Raw genomic sequence first — 16,829 nt, 5'->3', positions numbered from 1 at the left:
CATAACTTACTTGTCTTTGTATTCAATGCCCTTATTTACAAAGCCAAGTGTCCCATATGCTTTCTCAATTGTCTTATCAACTTGCCCCGCCACCTTCAAAGATTTTGAATATGTACCCCCAGGGTCCCTCTGCTCTTTCACCCCCTCAAAACAGTACCATTCAGATTATACTGCCTCTCTATGGGAATATGCTTGGTTTGTACCCGAACTATCTCCGTCTTGAAGGCCTGCTGTTGCTCATTTACTGTTTTCTTGGCCAATCTTTGTTTCTAGTCCACCTGTGCTAGATTCAGTCTCAAATCACTGAAATTAGCTCTCTTCCAGTTGAGTATTTTCACCCTTGATTTTTTTTTGTCCCTTTCCATAACTACTTTAAACCTAATCAAATCACAATCACTATTACCCAGATGTTCTCCCACTGAAACACACTCCACTTGCCCTACATCATTCTCTAGAACTAGATCCAGCACTGCTTCCTCCCTCGTTGGGCTAGAAACATACTGATTAAGAAAGTTCTCCTGTACATACTTTAGGAATTCTTCACCCCCTTGTCCTTTACACTGTATTTTCCCAGTCTATACTAGGGTAATTAAAGCCCCCTACTATTACTGCTCTGTTACATTTTTCATTTTTACATTTCTCTGAAATTTACCTACAGATTTGCTCCTCTTTCTCCTTCTCACTATGTAAACACCCAGCAATGTAGCAGCTCCTTTTTTGTTCCTTAACTCTAACCCTCTAGTATATCGTCCCTTTATAAAACTATAATGTTATCCTTGATCAATACTGCCACCACCCCCCTCATCCTTTCTTTTTTCCTTCCCTATCCCTCCTGAATACATTGTAGCCAGGAATGCTTAGTTCCTATTTCTGCCCATGTTTAAACCAGGTCTCCGCTATAGCCACTATATCATAACTCCATGTAGCAACTTGTGCCTGCAGCTCATCAACCTTATTTGTAACACTCCTCGCATTAACCCACATGCATTCCAATGCCATGCTAGTCAGCGTTGCTTTTTTCCTCCATCTAATTCCTGCACTTTCTACACTATTCTTTATTCTGTTGGTCCCTCCTAGTTTTCTATGCCTTGTTTCTCCTCTCTGCTGCTGCATCCTGGTTCCCATCCCCCTGCCAAATTAGCTTAAACCCTCCCTCACAGCACTAGTTAACCTCCCGTGAGGGCATTGGTCCCAGCCCTGTTCAGGTGCAACCTGCCCTGCTGGTACAGATCCCTCCTGCCCCAGAACTGGTCCCAATGACCCAGGAATCTGAAGCCCTTCCTCCTGCACCACTTCTCCAGCCACGCATTCATCTGCATTATCTTCCGGTTTCTGTACTCACTCACACGTGACACTGGGAGTAATCCAGTGATCACCACCTTTGAGGTCCCGTTCTTTAATCTTTTTCCTAGCTCCTGAAGCTCTGCCTGTAGGATCTCAACTCTTTTCCTACCTGTGTCATTGGTTCCAACATGGACCACGACTTCTGGCTGTTCCCCTTCCCCTCGCAAAATGTCCTGCATCCAGTGATATCCTTTACCCTGACACCAGGGAGGCAACACACCATTCAGGACTCAAGTCTGCGGTTGCAGAAACCACCTGTCTATCGAATCCCCTATAATAACTGCATTTCTATAATTTTTTTTGCCCCCCTTTGCAGCCAAGTCTCCCAAGGTGCCGTGAACTTGCTTCTGACTGCACTCCCCTGAGGTATCATCACCCTCACTGGTATTCAACACTGAATACCGATTTGTGAGTGCCACATTCCCAGGGGATTCCTGCACTGCCTGCCTCTTCCTCCTAGTCTGCCTGGTGGTTACCCACTCCCTCTCCTCCTGAACTCCCTGTAGCTATGGGTTGACCACTTCCTGAAACGTGCTATCCACAAAAAACTCAGATTCCCGTATGCACTGTAGTGGTGCCAGCCGCCCCTAAAGCTCATTTCTTAATAATGTTTCCTTTTTTTCCTGCTGGCAATGAGGTTCTCAAAAGCCTTTGGGCTGGTGGTAGATTATTTATTTCCACCCCCCCTGCCATTACTGGCACCAATAGATTTTCAAATGGGAATAGCTCTATCTGATGTGTATGGAATAAGAGGACCCTCATGGAAGGATGTCAGGCAGAGCCAGCTCTGCGAGAAGTGCTGTATACCCAATGGCCAGCACCCACATCTGTCGACATAGCTCATTTTGACAGATGATTAATACCAGTGGAGCCTCTTGTTCCCAAAAGGAAGCAGAAACAACCGACACAACTGCATCACTAAGATATCTGAATGTGCGACCTTTGTTGGTGAGTCCTCAGAGCACCCAATCACCATACGTATTGCTTTCAGCAGCCCTCCATGAAAGAAGGCATGGCAGGATGATTGAGAGCCAGCGTTAACTGGTTGGCCACACTTGCCAAGATGCTGCCACACATTTCTGCAAATTCTGGCACGTTTACCTGGCAATGGCCATGGGGAACCGTCTTCTCAGGGTCTGGGTCAGCAGAGAAGTAGACGAATGTGCCACCTGCTGCAAGAACACCTGCAGCTACCATAAGGCATGGGAAAAGGACATCCAGTGACAATATCAGCCAGCTGTGGCCTGTAACTTGGCTCCACATCCTTCCAAGCATGCTGTAATGCTGACCTATAAAGATGGTGCCTGTAGTGTCATGGAGGACAACCCTCCTCACAACTCCTCTTTTCAAAAAAAATTCTTCTCAGGATGCGGGCAACGCAGGCAAGGCCATATTTATTGCCCATTGCTGGTGAAGGGGTCATACTTAACATAGTTGAGCCAGATCTAGTGAAGGATAACCAGACCAAATGTATGTCAAGTAGGCTCAAGAGGGAGTACAGGTGGGGACTATATCGGGGGATAGGAGACAGTGAGCGGTTTGGAGGAACAAAGGTGTCTGGCAGTACCACCTCCACTTCAGCACCGATCAAACGGAGGTCAAGTGCTCAGCTGCTTTGTCACTTGCCTGTAGACTCATTCCTTTCCCTTAGTCTCCTCTTATCTCTTTGCACCTTCAGCCTTGGCATTTCAGTTTGACTAAAACCTGCTAATAGTTATTCTAGTGTAAGCTATGCCCAAGAGGAAAATCTAAGCAACAGATCCCCTAGCATTAGTATTTAATGAGAAAGACCCAAGCACAGAGTGAGTCAAGCACTGAGAGAGAGTAGCCTGGCACTGGCACTGAGTGAGACAGACATTCACACTGAGTGGAGATGCACTGAGTGAGAGAGACCATGGGACTGAGCACATGAAGTAGGCCTGTCACTGAATGAGGCAGATGCTGGCAATTAGTGAGACAGACTGTACCACTGAGTGAGGAAGATCCTGGCAATGAATCAAACAGACCCTGACATTGAGTGAAAAGCCATGAGAGACACCTTGGCATACAATGTGAAAGCCCTGCTAATGGCACTGATTAAGAGAGATTCTGGCACTAGCAGCAGGTGAGACACAACCTGGTACTGAGTGGAGAAGCATCGAGTGAAAGAACCACTGACAGTGAGTGGGAAAGAACCTGGTATTGAGTGAAAAAAGCCAAGGCACTAACACTGAATCAGAGACCCCCTGGCACTGACACTGAGTGACAGAGAACTTAGTATTGAGTGAGAGAAGCCCTGGCATTAGCACTGAGTGAGAGAGAGACCCTAGCACTAGGTAAGAGATACAATGGCACTACGTGAGAGTCCAGGACACTGAATAAGAGATTTCCCAGCACTGACATTAAGTAGAGAAACCCTGGCACTATATGAGAGACAGTTTTGCTTTGAATAAGGGATACCACTGAGTGAGTGAGACCCTGACACAGATGCTGAGAGAGACAGTGGTGCTGAGTGAATAATAAATAAATAACACTTATCACATTTCTTAGGACATTCCAAAGCACTTTACAAACAATTAATTCAATTTGAGTGCAATGACTGTTATTATGTAGGCAAATACAGCAGCCATTTTGTGCAAAGCAGTGTCTCACCAGCAGTAATTAGATGCATGGTCAGTTAATCTATTTTTAGCAATGTTAGTTATGAGTGAGAAAGATCCTGTACTGAGTAAGAGCAGCCTGGCACTGAGATAGAGAGGCACAGGTAATGAGAACAGACTATGACATTTGAACTGAACAAGAAGGTCATTGGTGCTTTTTGCCCTGACAACACCATGCGACATCACTAGGTTTTCTCCAATGTCCCTTTCTTTCTATAAGTCTATTTAATTGTCTTTTTGCATGTCAGCTTCTAGAGCTCAGTGTTACCATTGTTACAATGTGTGCTAGGTTTTCCTCTTTTCCACAAGGTGACATCATAAAGTTTTCCAACATCAAGTACAATGAGGGTCAGACACAATGTTCAGCTTCTTTCTATTACTCCGAAAACATGCTTTAACTCTGAACTCACAGTACCCTGCCCCTCCCCCAAACGTAAAGGTATAATACCTAAATTGCCCACATTTTCCATCCTCTCTCAATCTACAATCCTGATTGCTGAACTACTACAAATTGAGGTGCCAGTGCCATCTGTAGTTTAAAAATTAGCCAACAGTAACTATGAATGACAGCTTGCCTTGTGTCATTGAAAGACACAGGCACAAATGGAAAATGTGGGGCCAATTTCCATCTACAGATCTAAGTCAGTTCTAAATGGTTATGAACTGGTACAAATCCTGGTCAAACAGTCATGTACAAATAGAATTCAATTCTCCGGTGTAAACTCATTAGCATAATTATTTATATGATTAGGTGCAAGTCAATTTACTGGGATATGACAATTAAAGGAGAGCGTCACAATAGAGACAAAAATTCCAAAAGCCTTTGGAGAGCCGCAAAGGACATCTCAACCCATTAGCATTCTTGCCAAGGGTGAAGGAGCAGGCGATAAAGAAGAAGGCAAAAATGAAGGGAAAGGGAATCTTAAGTGCAGATTCTTAAGGGAAGGGGAATCTTAAGATCTTAAATGTGTTTGAAGACAAGTGATGGAGGAACTCAGAATCTGGCCCCCTGCTTGGTGGATGCTGGAGCGGCACTGCATGAGGTAGTTGCGAGGAGGGTTGCTCTCTGTGCTATTCCATGGCACCAACCTCTTGGGTCAACATTGCAGCATGTCTGCAAGGAGGTGCAGGAACATTTCAGGCCTAGATGACCATTACTGGCACTACTTAGCCAGCCAATGTTGCATGGTAGCCACTGATGTCTTTGGAGCAGATGGCACAGCACTGCATCTGCCTTTTGCTGACTCAAACTCAAAGACAAGTCCCCATAATTTGTGCCAGCCACATATGTCAGAATCTGCAGACATGGTTGGTGGCATCTTGGCAGATGTGGCCGATGTGACAATGTTGGTTTTTGATCACCCTGGCATTGCTTTCATTCATGAGTGCCGTGTAAAGCATGATGTAGTGATTGAGATACTTGTGAACAACCATCCAGCATAACAGTTAGTCAGGCATTCACATATCGTAGTGACACCATCAGGTGTCTACTCTGGGAAGAGGAGCCTCCACCAGCACCAACATGAGGTAATTTCACTTCTCTCTGTAGATGTGGGTGTGCAGGTGCCAGCAGGATTAAATGAATTAAATGAAGTTTCTGTCAGTTTTAAGAGCCCAAACCCAGCCATGAATTGGAACAGGGCCAAAAATAGGCCGCAGTCAGGCAGAATTCAGCCTTATTTTGTGTTCCGTTATACCCTGACTGGTCTCATTTTTCTAATGTAATGTTAATGAAAATCGGCCCCAGTGTATGCTGAACCATTTTGTTCCAATAGTGATGCAAAATGCATCAAATGGTCCACAGGAAAACAGGGTTTTTAATTCTTGATTTGAGGGTCAATCCCTACAATGGATTTATCTCCAGAGAGCTGGATTGAGATTGCTTGAATTAATAATCCACCTATTGCGAGCATCAACCCTGGGGGACTTAGATAGTCAGTTCAAGGAGAATGCATTGGGTGAATCACTGAGCAGGAGCATGTAGTGGTGGCAGTGGAGAAGCAGGAGGCTGCTAGCTAGAGGATCAGCAGAAACAAGACTGGCGCAGGCACAGGTAAGGTTGGTGTCTCTCAGGCCCCTTTACTCAAATGACAGTAGATGTCCCAGAAAGTGGCCAGCACCAGTTAGCCACTGACAGCAGTGTACATGACAGAAACACTTTAATTCTCCTCCATACTTCAAATTCTACCTACATTCAATTTTCTGTTCCCACCACTTGTGTGCTTCCTGCACCCAACCAAATCTGCATCTCAGAAAATTAGGTGAAACAAGCGTACTTCCATCTGAAACTGTGAAACCCACTTCCAACCATTCAAATTTAAACTGCACCGATATTGGAAAATATAGGCCACACTATCACCAAAGGGAAACACTGGGTAAAACACATAAGGTGCATACACTCATCACTTTTAAGATATTAAATTTGGTTACACTTTATAACAGCTATACCAGAGAGTTTTCTTCTGATGGTGCAAAATAAGGTCTTAGCAGATCAAAGTAGTTAAGTTGCTGCAGGGGACAATGCTAATGAAGGTTGTGCATATTTGAATAGGTCTGTTAGTGCATTAAGTGGCTGTGACTGCAAAGCTGCAGATTTAGCAGGGATGTCTTCTGGATCATTTAAAGGGTCCTACTCTGTCACTGGCTGCAAGTGAGCTGTCTCTTCCACTGCTCCATGCTTAGGCCAAAGAGAACTCTTAAAATCAAAGTGTCATGACTGCTGCCTGGGAAGTGGGCATTGACCTGCATGACCCTACGTTGCTGGTCACTGACCACTGTACATTTATAGAGTGGAAACCCTTGCAGTTCACGAAAGCCATGGGACTGCATGTCAGGTCCCAAATGATCACCTGGGTGCCATCAATGATGCCCCGGGACTTCACTGAACCCTGCAGTGCAGAGAAATTGCTATGCCCTCTCATTCTGCTGCTGGTTTTCAAGGAGGAAGTGATGAAGTTGCTTGTGCTAGCAACCAATGCATCAATAACCTGCTTGGCGCAACTGTGCATTGTAGTAGCTTGGAAGCATAATGCACATAAGTTCAGAACTATGGCGTCCTTGATTGCTCCTGGTTTGCAGATCAGATGTCAGCAGAAAGAACACCTCCATCACTTCCTCACTGGTGAAATAGAGCATGATAGCAGTTTTCCTCAGGCATTCCTAAGTAGGTGTGACTAGGTCTACACATACTACTGCGTGGATAAGGGCAAATGTGGATAACCCATCTCCAGTGCAAGTAAACCTCTCTCACATCCCACCTTTCATCCTTTTCTTTCTTCTCCAAATGGCATAGAACAGAAGAATTTAAATAAATTCCCATATTCTGATTTAGCAATCAAAAATGTGGCTACCAAAAAATCTGGGTTAAAAAAAATGCAAAAAATGATCAAAAAGAAAGATCTTAGAAATGTAATTCTCAGAAATGAACTTGTGGAAATCCAGCTGTTTCCCCCTTGAGCAGTCATGTGCTGTTAGCTCAGAACTGGCCTGACCTTCATCACCCATTTCATATGGGAATTGAGCACGTGCTTATTATGCTGCCATTACCATTGCTTTAAATGAAGCTCTAGCACATTTTGTGCGAAAACACTTTAGCTAGACTGAAAGGAAGATTGTGCACTGTGCACAATGGGCAGGGATCCGGCAATATGTATCTCTGTGTTATATCTTAGCCCTCACGTGCTTGTTCTGCACTGATGCCATACACTATGTGGAACAGAAAATATGCCCTCATCGCCTATCACCTCAAACAACAGAAAACGTTAGACATGACTTTGAATTGGTTAAATGGCTATTCTGGATTTACTTACAAATAAAATATACAGAAGCAGGAAAAAGAAGAACAATATAGGCAAAATACTAAAATGAAGAGGAATAATAATTGAACTGATTGTCAAATATCATGCATAATTAGCTTTACAGTTGTTTGTTGCACCTTTAAAAACTATTATCACTGGAATGTGCTCAAAAATGCTGCAATAAATTATCAGTCATTCGATTACAGTAAGACAACATCCATTATATTTTATAATCTGTCTCCTTTCCCATGTACAAAACATCTAACATTTTCAAATTCCCTTCATTTCCTAAAAGTGAAATCTTTTGTAGTCTGCCCCTTTATAAAATCTTTATAATTTTACAGTTTTACAAATGTTGATTTATAAAGATAAAGTTAACTGAAGGATTGCAAAATAACTTTGAACCTATTCATCTTAACATTTTGTAACTGAAATATGTTGACATACCTGTGAGGTCATCTAGGTTCAAAGAAATGTGGACAGGTTTATCCGAAGGTAGCCTTCTTGTGGTAATCATATGGCCAATGGGACTAGAGGTCTGACTGTAGTTTCTGTTCTTTAACTGTGAGGAAAGATTGGTACTGCAATTCACTACATTCCTGGCATTTACTAGGAAAACCTTTTTAGCACCGCGCATGTAAAGTAAGTGCAATTATTCTGCTGGAGCAGTATCTGTTAAATGGAATCCAGAGTGATTTCCCTATCCCCTTCTAATATCAAATGTAGAAATAGAAGATGGTAAAAGTAATGTAAACAATAATCATTAATGACAAAGCTGGGAAACAAAGCAGAAGAGTTCACTGGATTTTCTATGCCTTCCTTCTGAGTAATAATTTTTAGAATTCATTGCACTGTTTCATGTATTCTATTTATTTTTATAATTCATAAAAGTTCAAGATAAGCAAAATTAATTGCCAGTAATCAGAAAGATAGCCCAAATAGACAATGAAACTTGTACAAAACTAAGTGCAAAATATTAATTTTTTAGTTATAAAAACATGGTACCACTTTAAAGCATACACACAGCTTGCCCCTATTGTCTTACCTTGCACAATTCCACACCTGCCGATGCAAAGTTCTGAACGGACTTGTGTCTTGCCTGGTCTTTGCCTTTGCGGAGCATTAAAGATTAAATGTGAGATAGAGCACCTGCTGCATGGCAACAAATTGACAGTGTAATAGACGCTGAAACAGCTGCTAGGACAGCATGCTGTTACCTGCACTTCCCATGGGCTCTGGGCTCCCTCAGGCCTGCTTTCTGTCAGCCGTACTTTCCCTCCCTTTCCTACGAAAAAAGGCACAGAACTTTATTCACTCGCACAACACAGGCTGAAATTCCTCTCTCTGATTTGTCTCCTATCATTTTGTTGACAGTTCAGAAACTTTAAAGCACAAACAAACTGTCTTTAAACTAGAAAAATATTGTCAGCATGACCCTGTCTGTGTCAGCCTGCTACAGCAAACTCCTTTAAACAACATGACTCCAGTCAGTAAAAATGCCTATGACCCCAATTAGCTCAGGGTGACATAGCCAGTTTGGACTGCAGCTGCAACAGTACGTAAATGTACCATGATGCAGTTTTCCAAACTGAGGCTCAGTGTGTCTGTGCTTCTGCACAATATGACAGAATAGTAGTATGCGCAATTGAAATGAATAACACTTGAATGACAGTAATGACAGGTGTCAGCCTCATCTGACATGAAAATCCTCAACATATTTTGGCATGTTTTCTACAACTCACATATCAAATAACCACATTTCGAGATGCAGCAGTCTGTTATAGCACTTGCTGCTGAATTTGACAGTCAACTTTCACCCATGATTTGTCAGTGAAATTAGTGACTTTTGTTTATTTTTGAAAAAACATCGAGGAACCACTAGAGTCTTATAACAGACTAGAGAGGCTGGCAATGAGTGCCGTCCCTTGGGAGACCGCACAGCGGAGTAGAATTAGAAGTGATTAAAAACAAATAAAGATTTAAAGCTAGCTGGATAGATTAGTAATTAATCTGCTGAGGGCTCCAGCGGCTATTTATAATCACCCTTTTTTGTTATAGCCCCTCTTCTTTTAGGTTGTCCCAAGCCACGTGCCATTCTCTAGCAAATTGGGCAGGGAATCAACCTTCTCCCAATGCCATTCTGGAATTGGCCGCTAACAAATGCATGAGAGTGACCTCAGCTGACTTGCCCTTCAATTTTTCTTCCATCTCCATGGGGAAGCACCTGGTGTCTTGTTGCACCCTTTCCTGACTTAAGAACTCACGGTGTAGGGCACAAGACCTCATCCTATCCACTCCATGGTCCAGATGAAGTTCCAGCATACAGCCCAAAAATAATACAGGATTATAAAGTTTCCATTTACAAACATGTTTTTCTTTTTAACATCTACAATATTATTTGTCCAAATATAATTTTAATAAAATGTGCAACTGTACTGTTTGTAATTGTATTTCTGAGAGGCTGAGTATCTCCTTCTGATCTCAAGGGACTAAATGCTTACTTCACATCTTTCATTCGCATTTATGCTGGTTGAACTCACCAATCGCACATGAGGAGTTTCAACAGTTTTCAGCAGCACTGCAGGCAGGGAAACTGAGTGACTCATGTCTAGGACAGGAAGACTCTGCCGGTGAACACTGTGCCCAAAGTGCCATTGATTATGGTCCTGGAGCCTGTTTGGCCTCTTCTCTCATCAGGAGAAGGATACATAGAGGTGTGAGAGTTTGCCCTTACAGAAAACTAAGTGAAGATATAGAGGATAAACACCAAGTGGGGAGTTAACAAGAACAAACCTATGCAATGTTGCAACTGCATAACCGCCAGGACTAAATACAGTGCAAAGTCAGAATCACTATATAAGTAAGATTTCACTCTTTAATAAGATATGAGTTTAATTAGGGCTTTTCAACATTTTTATTATTTGCATACTGTTCCTGTTTTCTTGTCAAAAGGCTTTCTTAATATTGTGTGACTTTTCCACAATTCCTGGAACAGTATCAAACTGGCACAAAACCACAGCTGTGTCACATCATGAGAAGAGAATTTGCAGAAAATTTATGAACTACCCAAAAATAAGATAATAAATTGTAAGTGCATCATCACTCTTTATAAATTCTCCTAAGTGCCGCACCTGAAGTATTTATTGTTAAAGTTTATGACAGTAATAACAAGAGCAATTTCCAAGCATGCATAGATAGCCTCTTTTGAGTTGAGTTTCACTGAGTGTTGGCGTCTGAAGACAGAAGGTATTAAATTAGAGTTTCAAGTTTAGTCTTTTGGAAGATTAAAGAGGCTGCATCAATTCTTGTAATACTGCTAAGGTTTTAAATTTACATAACGTTCTGTGGAACACCACTCCTCCCGCAATGAAGCCTCCTAAAGAACTCCACTAATAGACTTTGTCAGAATGCAACTATTTGAAAAACTGCGGAAGTACTGCAGAAACAACACTCATGTAGAAGATAGAGAAAATTCAAACAACTAAACTATGAGTAAATTCATAAAGCAGCACCTATTAGTAAACAACATTGTACATTTCATACTCAAAAGGTTGTATCACAGTGAAGTGCTCCTGAGCATTCTTAACTGAGGTCACACGAGAAGAGCTTTCTTTGTTACAATGTTCAGCTATTCTCTGTGCACGTGGCTAATTAGGAATCCAGATGTGGATAATTGCATTTTTGATTAGTGAATAAAAATGAGTAATAAGACACCGTCCTTGGGCATATGATCTCAATACTTATATTCGCATGGTGTTGCATGTGTACTTTAACCATCTTGAGCGTTTGTTGGTAAAAAGGTAAGATGAAAAGCAGTGTAAGTGTTTCTTGATCATTGTGAGCGGTTTACCTCCTTGTTTACTGAATGGTGGTAGATATTGTTAAATATACACACGTGAAGTACAGTTATCTGTATTGTATGAGTACTAGGACTGTACTAGGAAAATGGTTCTTCAACTTTTTAATGATGGATAATAGACTGAACACTTCTACATATAATTTTGTTTTGATTCTTACAGCAAGTAAAATATATCAAGAACTTAACGTAAAAATTAATTAAATTAGTAATACTTAATACATGATCATAAAAAGTATTATATGAAAATCAAATCCACAGCAAGTGCTTTATTATTTGGTAGCTCCTTTGGATTGAAGGATACAACCTCACGTAATCAATAATTCAAAGCAAATAAGATTGGCATAACTTGTGCGCAACACTGTGGCAGTTAAATTATTCTGCTGTTTTTAGTTTGTCTTCCAACATAAAGTGTGTAGTAACGTAGTGAAGCTTTAGTTGGCTTTGTGCTTATCAGTCCTCATGCTATTATTTAAAATATACCCTGTACCAATTTATTTTTGTTTTGTGAGCAGCAGGAAACAAAAATAGTTATCAAATAAATAGATTATTTAATGGGTCTCTGATCATGTTCCAACGATGGTGACCTTGGATTACTATCACTGAATTCTTTTTGCATCACTGAGCACCACATATAGTCCTTGAGCATTGCCAACAAGAATTTGAGCATTATCCAAATGATAATATTTAATTATTAGACTACTGTAGCTTTAACCTGCAAATTCAAATTCCAGGGTTGACCGACATTTCACCTGCTGATTCCTGCTGCTCAACAAAACACCACACACATGTCACAGCATTTTATCTCATAGAGCTGCCAGGTTGAGCTCTATTCTTCTAAAGCACACTATCTAACAGCCAACAGTTTCATGTCCTGCACTTCCCAGCTGGAGATGGAAAGTTGATGGTGGGAAGCAGCAGTAGGAGAAAAGGATTAAAAAAATTAACATGTATTACAGCTTAAGGGTGTATCAGATCAAGTTGAAATTTCAATGAAAGATTGAGTTAAATTCATGCAGTTTAACAAAAAGAATTAAATGAACCTATGCTGAGTCTGCTCTGCTCTACTTTGCCTTCAGAACTTCTCTATCGCTCTTCGCTGGCCTGCGTTGGACCTGCTCCTTACGCTCATGTAGCTTCTCTCAGTCTAATCTGTTCCTCACCGCCTACTGTTACTCAGACCATCTTCCTCATCTGCAATGATCCCTTGAATTTATCCTTCACCCTCCCTGGTTCCCCAGCCTTTGCTATTCTTGGTTGCTGGGTTTCACATCCATTGCTCCATGCTCCTCTGCTGGTGCATTAACTCTGCTAGTGTGCACTCTTAGCATCTGAGGCCACTACGTACCTGCGGATTAACCTCTTGTGGCTCCTGGTTGACTCTCTGCTGGACACTCTGACTCTGGGGTCCAGAGGTTGATCAGCTCTCTGAATTCACTGGATCGGCACATCGACTGATACTCTGATCCTACAACAGCTCCTGGATCCATCTCCTCCGCTACTGACTCTGAACCTGGTCCTTTCTCCCTCTTTGGTTGGTGGCTGTTCCAAGCTGCTCCTATTCTGTGTATAAGTGGACTTCATCCCACTACAGCCTTCTGGCCTTCAGACCTCAACTCTGGACTGTTCATTGTCTCCTCCCTGCCCTTAGTTTAAAACTGCCACATGTCTCGCCTAACCTCTGCCATGACTATATAACCCAGAACATCCTGTGTCCATTCGTGCACACATTGTGGTTGCCACTCTGCAGCTGAGCCTATAACCTCTATCGCCCTTTTTACAACCTTTCTCAGCCTCGCTCACCTCTCTTTCACCCCACCCAGCGATTCTATCTTTCATCGCTCCCCTCTCAGGTATTTTGCCCCCAATCCCTACCCTAAACCATGACTATTCCTCCACCTTCCTTCTCTCCTGCTACTATCTCAGACTTGAAATTCCCCTGACCAAGTCCACAACTACCCACTATAGGATGCTTTGGTTGGCTTTCTCTGACCCACTGTGGCACTCATTGCTGCCTCCTTAAGAGCAGCAATCCCAATGCCTCATCTTCCACTCTCACTGATCTTTCTACCCAGTGTACCCGTTGGGGTTACCCTCACCAGCCTCCTTTCTATCACACACCCTATCTACCACTGTATCCTGCTGATAGATCAGCAATCACCACTCCTGCACATTTCCCTCCAAAATGTTTGCTCACTCACAAACAAGGCCCTTGCCATCCACAACCTTATTGCAGATGATCTGATTAATATCCTGGCTTTTACTGAATCTTGGCTTGTGGATGGCGACACCTTCTCCCTTACTGAAGCCTCCTCGTCTGGCTATACATTCCACCACCTGACTCGCCAAAACAATGATTTCAATTTTCACCTCAGCAGCAAGACCTTTATCATCAAGTTGAGTCTTGGTTTCTCCCCCTTCTCCTCTGGCACCTTTTCCTCCTCCAAGTGCCTCATCCTGTTCCATTCTTCATTACCCTCCTTTACAATCCTCATCATCTACCACTCTCCAAGTCCCACCCCAAATTTCTCCCCGAAATGTCCTTGCTTCTTTCTTCCCTCAGCCTCTACTCCGAGAAATTCCTCATTGACAGTGAATTCAATCTTCACCTCAGCTCCCCTTATCCTCTCCTCTCTGAATTCACTGCTCTCCTGTTCGACCTACGTATAAACTTTCCGACCCATATTCACCACCAGCTCCTGTGGCCTCACCACTCCCATGGTCTTGATCACAGACCAGGCTATCTGCAACTACTTCCTTGTATCCTTCACACCCAAGTCTACCTACCCTTGTTCAACCTCACTTCTTTCAGCATCTACACCTGGAGAAAACTCTCCCCACAAATCACTTATAACAGTACTTTCTAAATCCCAACCATCTAGCCTTTGGCCCTCCATTTGCCACAATACTTCTGCAGCTGATTTGCTCAAGCATTCCGTCACTTGTACTTTGATGCCCTCATGCCCAGCAAAACATTTACTGTCTCCAATTCCTGTCATTCCCCCAGTACGGGCCCATTCTTTGCTCCCTCAAGTGCAAGGGGAAAAAACTTAAGCAAACCTGGCACACAACTGGCTTAGCCACATCAAGCTCAGAACCTTGATCTTCTCTGCATGATCTCCCACTACTCTAGGATCATCCTGGAGAGCAAAAATAATCCAAAGCTCCTTTTCTCTACTACTGACCATCTTCTTAAACCGCTGTCCCTGCCCCCTCCACCCTCACTGCTAACGTGCAAGAAGCTCTTGGATTTCTTTGTCACCAAGATAGAAACCATCCATTTAGCTGCCTTCACTGCATTCCCCTTTCCCTTGCTCAAAAAGCCAAATAGCCCCATTCTCATCTCACTCTAGCCTGGAACCCCCATCTCTCAATCTGAATGAACCAATATGTCCAAGTCAGGATGGTGTGTGATGTGGATGGTAATTTGGAGATTATGGTGTTCCCATGTTTTTGCTGCTCACGTCCTTCTTGGTGGTAGGGGTTGCGGGGCTGGACAGTACAGTCGAAGTATCTACATGCTATCCCTTGGTGACATCATACGTTAATGATACCTGGCTCTACTTTTCAACCACTCCACTGCCTTCTTACTGTCTGATTGGTTGTCCTACATCTAGTCTTGGATAAGCCAAAACTCCCTCCAGCTGAAAATTCAGAGGACTGAAGCCAACATGTTTTGTCCCCACGACAAACTCAGTTCCCTCACCACTGAGGCTCTGGGCTCTGTCTCAGGCTTAGCCAGACTGTTCATCCTTATCCATGCCTTTTGTTACCTCCAGACTCGACTATTCCAATGCTCTGCTGGCTGGCCTTCCACCCTCCATAAACGGGCTCATCCAAAACTCTGCTGCCCGTATCCTAACTCGCACCAAGTCCCGTTCTCCCATCACCCCTGTGCTTGTTGTCCTACATTGACTCCTGGTCCAGCAACGCTTCAATTTTAAAATTCTCATCCTTGTTTTCAAATCCTTCCATGGCCTCACCCCTCCCTATCTCTGTAACCTCCTCCAGCCCTACAACAAAACACGATCCCTGTGCTCCTCTAATTCTGGCCTCTTGCGCATCCCCAATTTTCATCGCTCCAACATTGGCAGACGTGCCTTCAACTGCTTAGGCCCTAAGCTCTGGAACTCCCTCCCTAAACCGCTCTGCCTCTGCATTTCCCCCCTCCTTAAAACCCACTCTTTAACCAACATTTTGCTCACCCCTCCTAATCCTTCCTTCTTTGGCTCAGTGTTATATTTTCCTTACGTCTTTGTCAAGCACTGTCGGACACTTTTCTATGTTGAAAGCGCTATACAAATGTTTATACATTCTTGGGTGTACCATAAACTTGAGGGGCATAGGCCCAAAGAACACTTGTGCGTTGTACAAGAATGTGTATTTAAGAATTTTTGATTGTCAGACCCGTGGTTTCAATCACCAAAGTATTGTTCATATAAATAGAAACTGCTTACATCTTAAACTAGTCCACAGTTATCAGCTGATCCCTATCACTGTCTAGTTATTTAACAGCAAAATTATTTTATTCGGTTGGATTGAGATCTCAGTGAGCTTAACTATATTCATTGCCACTCAACAGGGGTTTAGCACATTTTGTAAATTGTCAAAATTATTTTTTTAACTATGTGAAAAACATGACCAAATTGCTAGCTGTAAATGAAAAAAATGCACTCTTTATAACATTTGTTTTAACCAATTACAAAAGACCAATAGTAAATGTTGCCAGCCAGTCCAACACTCTTCTCACTGTGATTCCAGTATATCATTCTTCTGAATGAGAATACTGCAAAAGGTCCACTGATTTCCCCAGATAAAACACTGGAGCATAAAACACAGAGCTCCCATTTTTCTTACCTACCTTTCTTTTCTTCTTTGTTTTACCTTCTCACTACTTGCTTGTGCTCTTTTTTTCCTCGCTCTAAACTTAGTACGGCAAAGCTGTAAAGGTCTCAATCAGGATGTGACCAGAGAGAATACGATCAGAGAACCAAAAGATCACATGGTTAACCAAGACTGGCTCACCAAGCTGGAGGCATTATTTGCTGCCCTCTTGTGGCAGACTAGAGTCAATTCCCAATACGGTCAATATTGAACAAAACTAATTTGCAACTCTTCATCTTATTATTTTCTTATTAAATTATCCTCCAGTTAATTCCCTTTGATATTAAATAAGATTTCAATTAAACATGA

General features: G+C 42.5%; 1 protein-coding gene across 2 annotated transcripts in view; it reads right to left on the bottom strand.

The window, feature by feature from the left end:
- LOC137326918 (MAP3K7 C-terminal-like protein) overlaps positions 1-16,587 on the bottom strand; it is a 67,596-nt gene extending 51,009 nt beyond the window's left edge. Inside the window, exons 1-4 of one of the 2 annotated variants that reach the window (XM_067992299.1) lie at positions 16,498-16,587; positions 8,998-9,065; positions 8,826-8,890; positions 8,228-8,342 (exon numbers count right to left, since the gene is read on the bottom strand). In XM_067992299.1, coding sequence (XP_067848400.1) covers positions 8,228-8,342; positions 8,826-8,890; positions 8,998-9,010 — 193 coding nt within the window. In that variant the 5' untranslated portion in view covers positions 9,011-9,065; positions 16,498-16,587. Of the gene's footprint in view, positions 1-8,227; positions 8,343-8,825; positions 8,891-8,997; positions 9,267-16,497 lie in introns of those variants that run through there. The other variant, XM_067992298.1, reaches the window with a different exon arrangement.
- Between the last annotated feature and the right edge of the window lie 242 nt (positions 16,588-16,829).

Source organism: Heptranchias perlo, chromosome 11 (genome assembly GCF_035084215.1).
Source record: "Heptranchias perlo isolate sHepPer1 chromosome 11, sHepPer1.hap1, whole genome shotgun sequence".
Lineage (NCBI taxonomy): Eukaryota > Metazoa > Chordata > Chondrichthyes > Hexanchiformes > Hexanchidae > Heptranchias > Heptranchias perlo.
The sequence above is the reverse complement of the archived record's forward strand: the minus strand, read 5'-3'. Positions and strand labels throughout refer to the sequence as shown.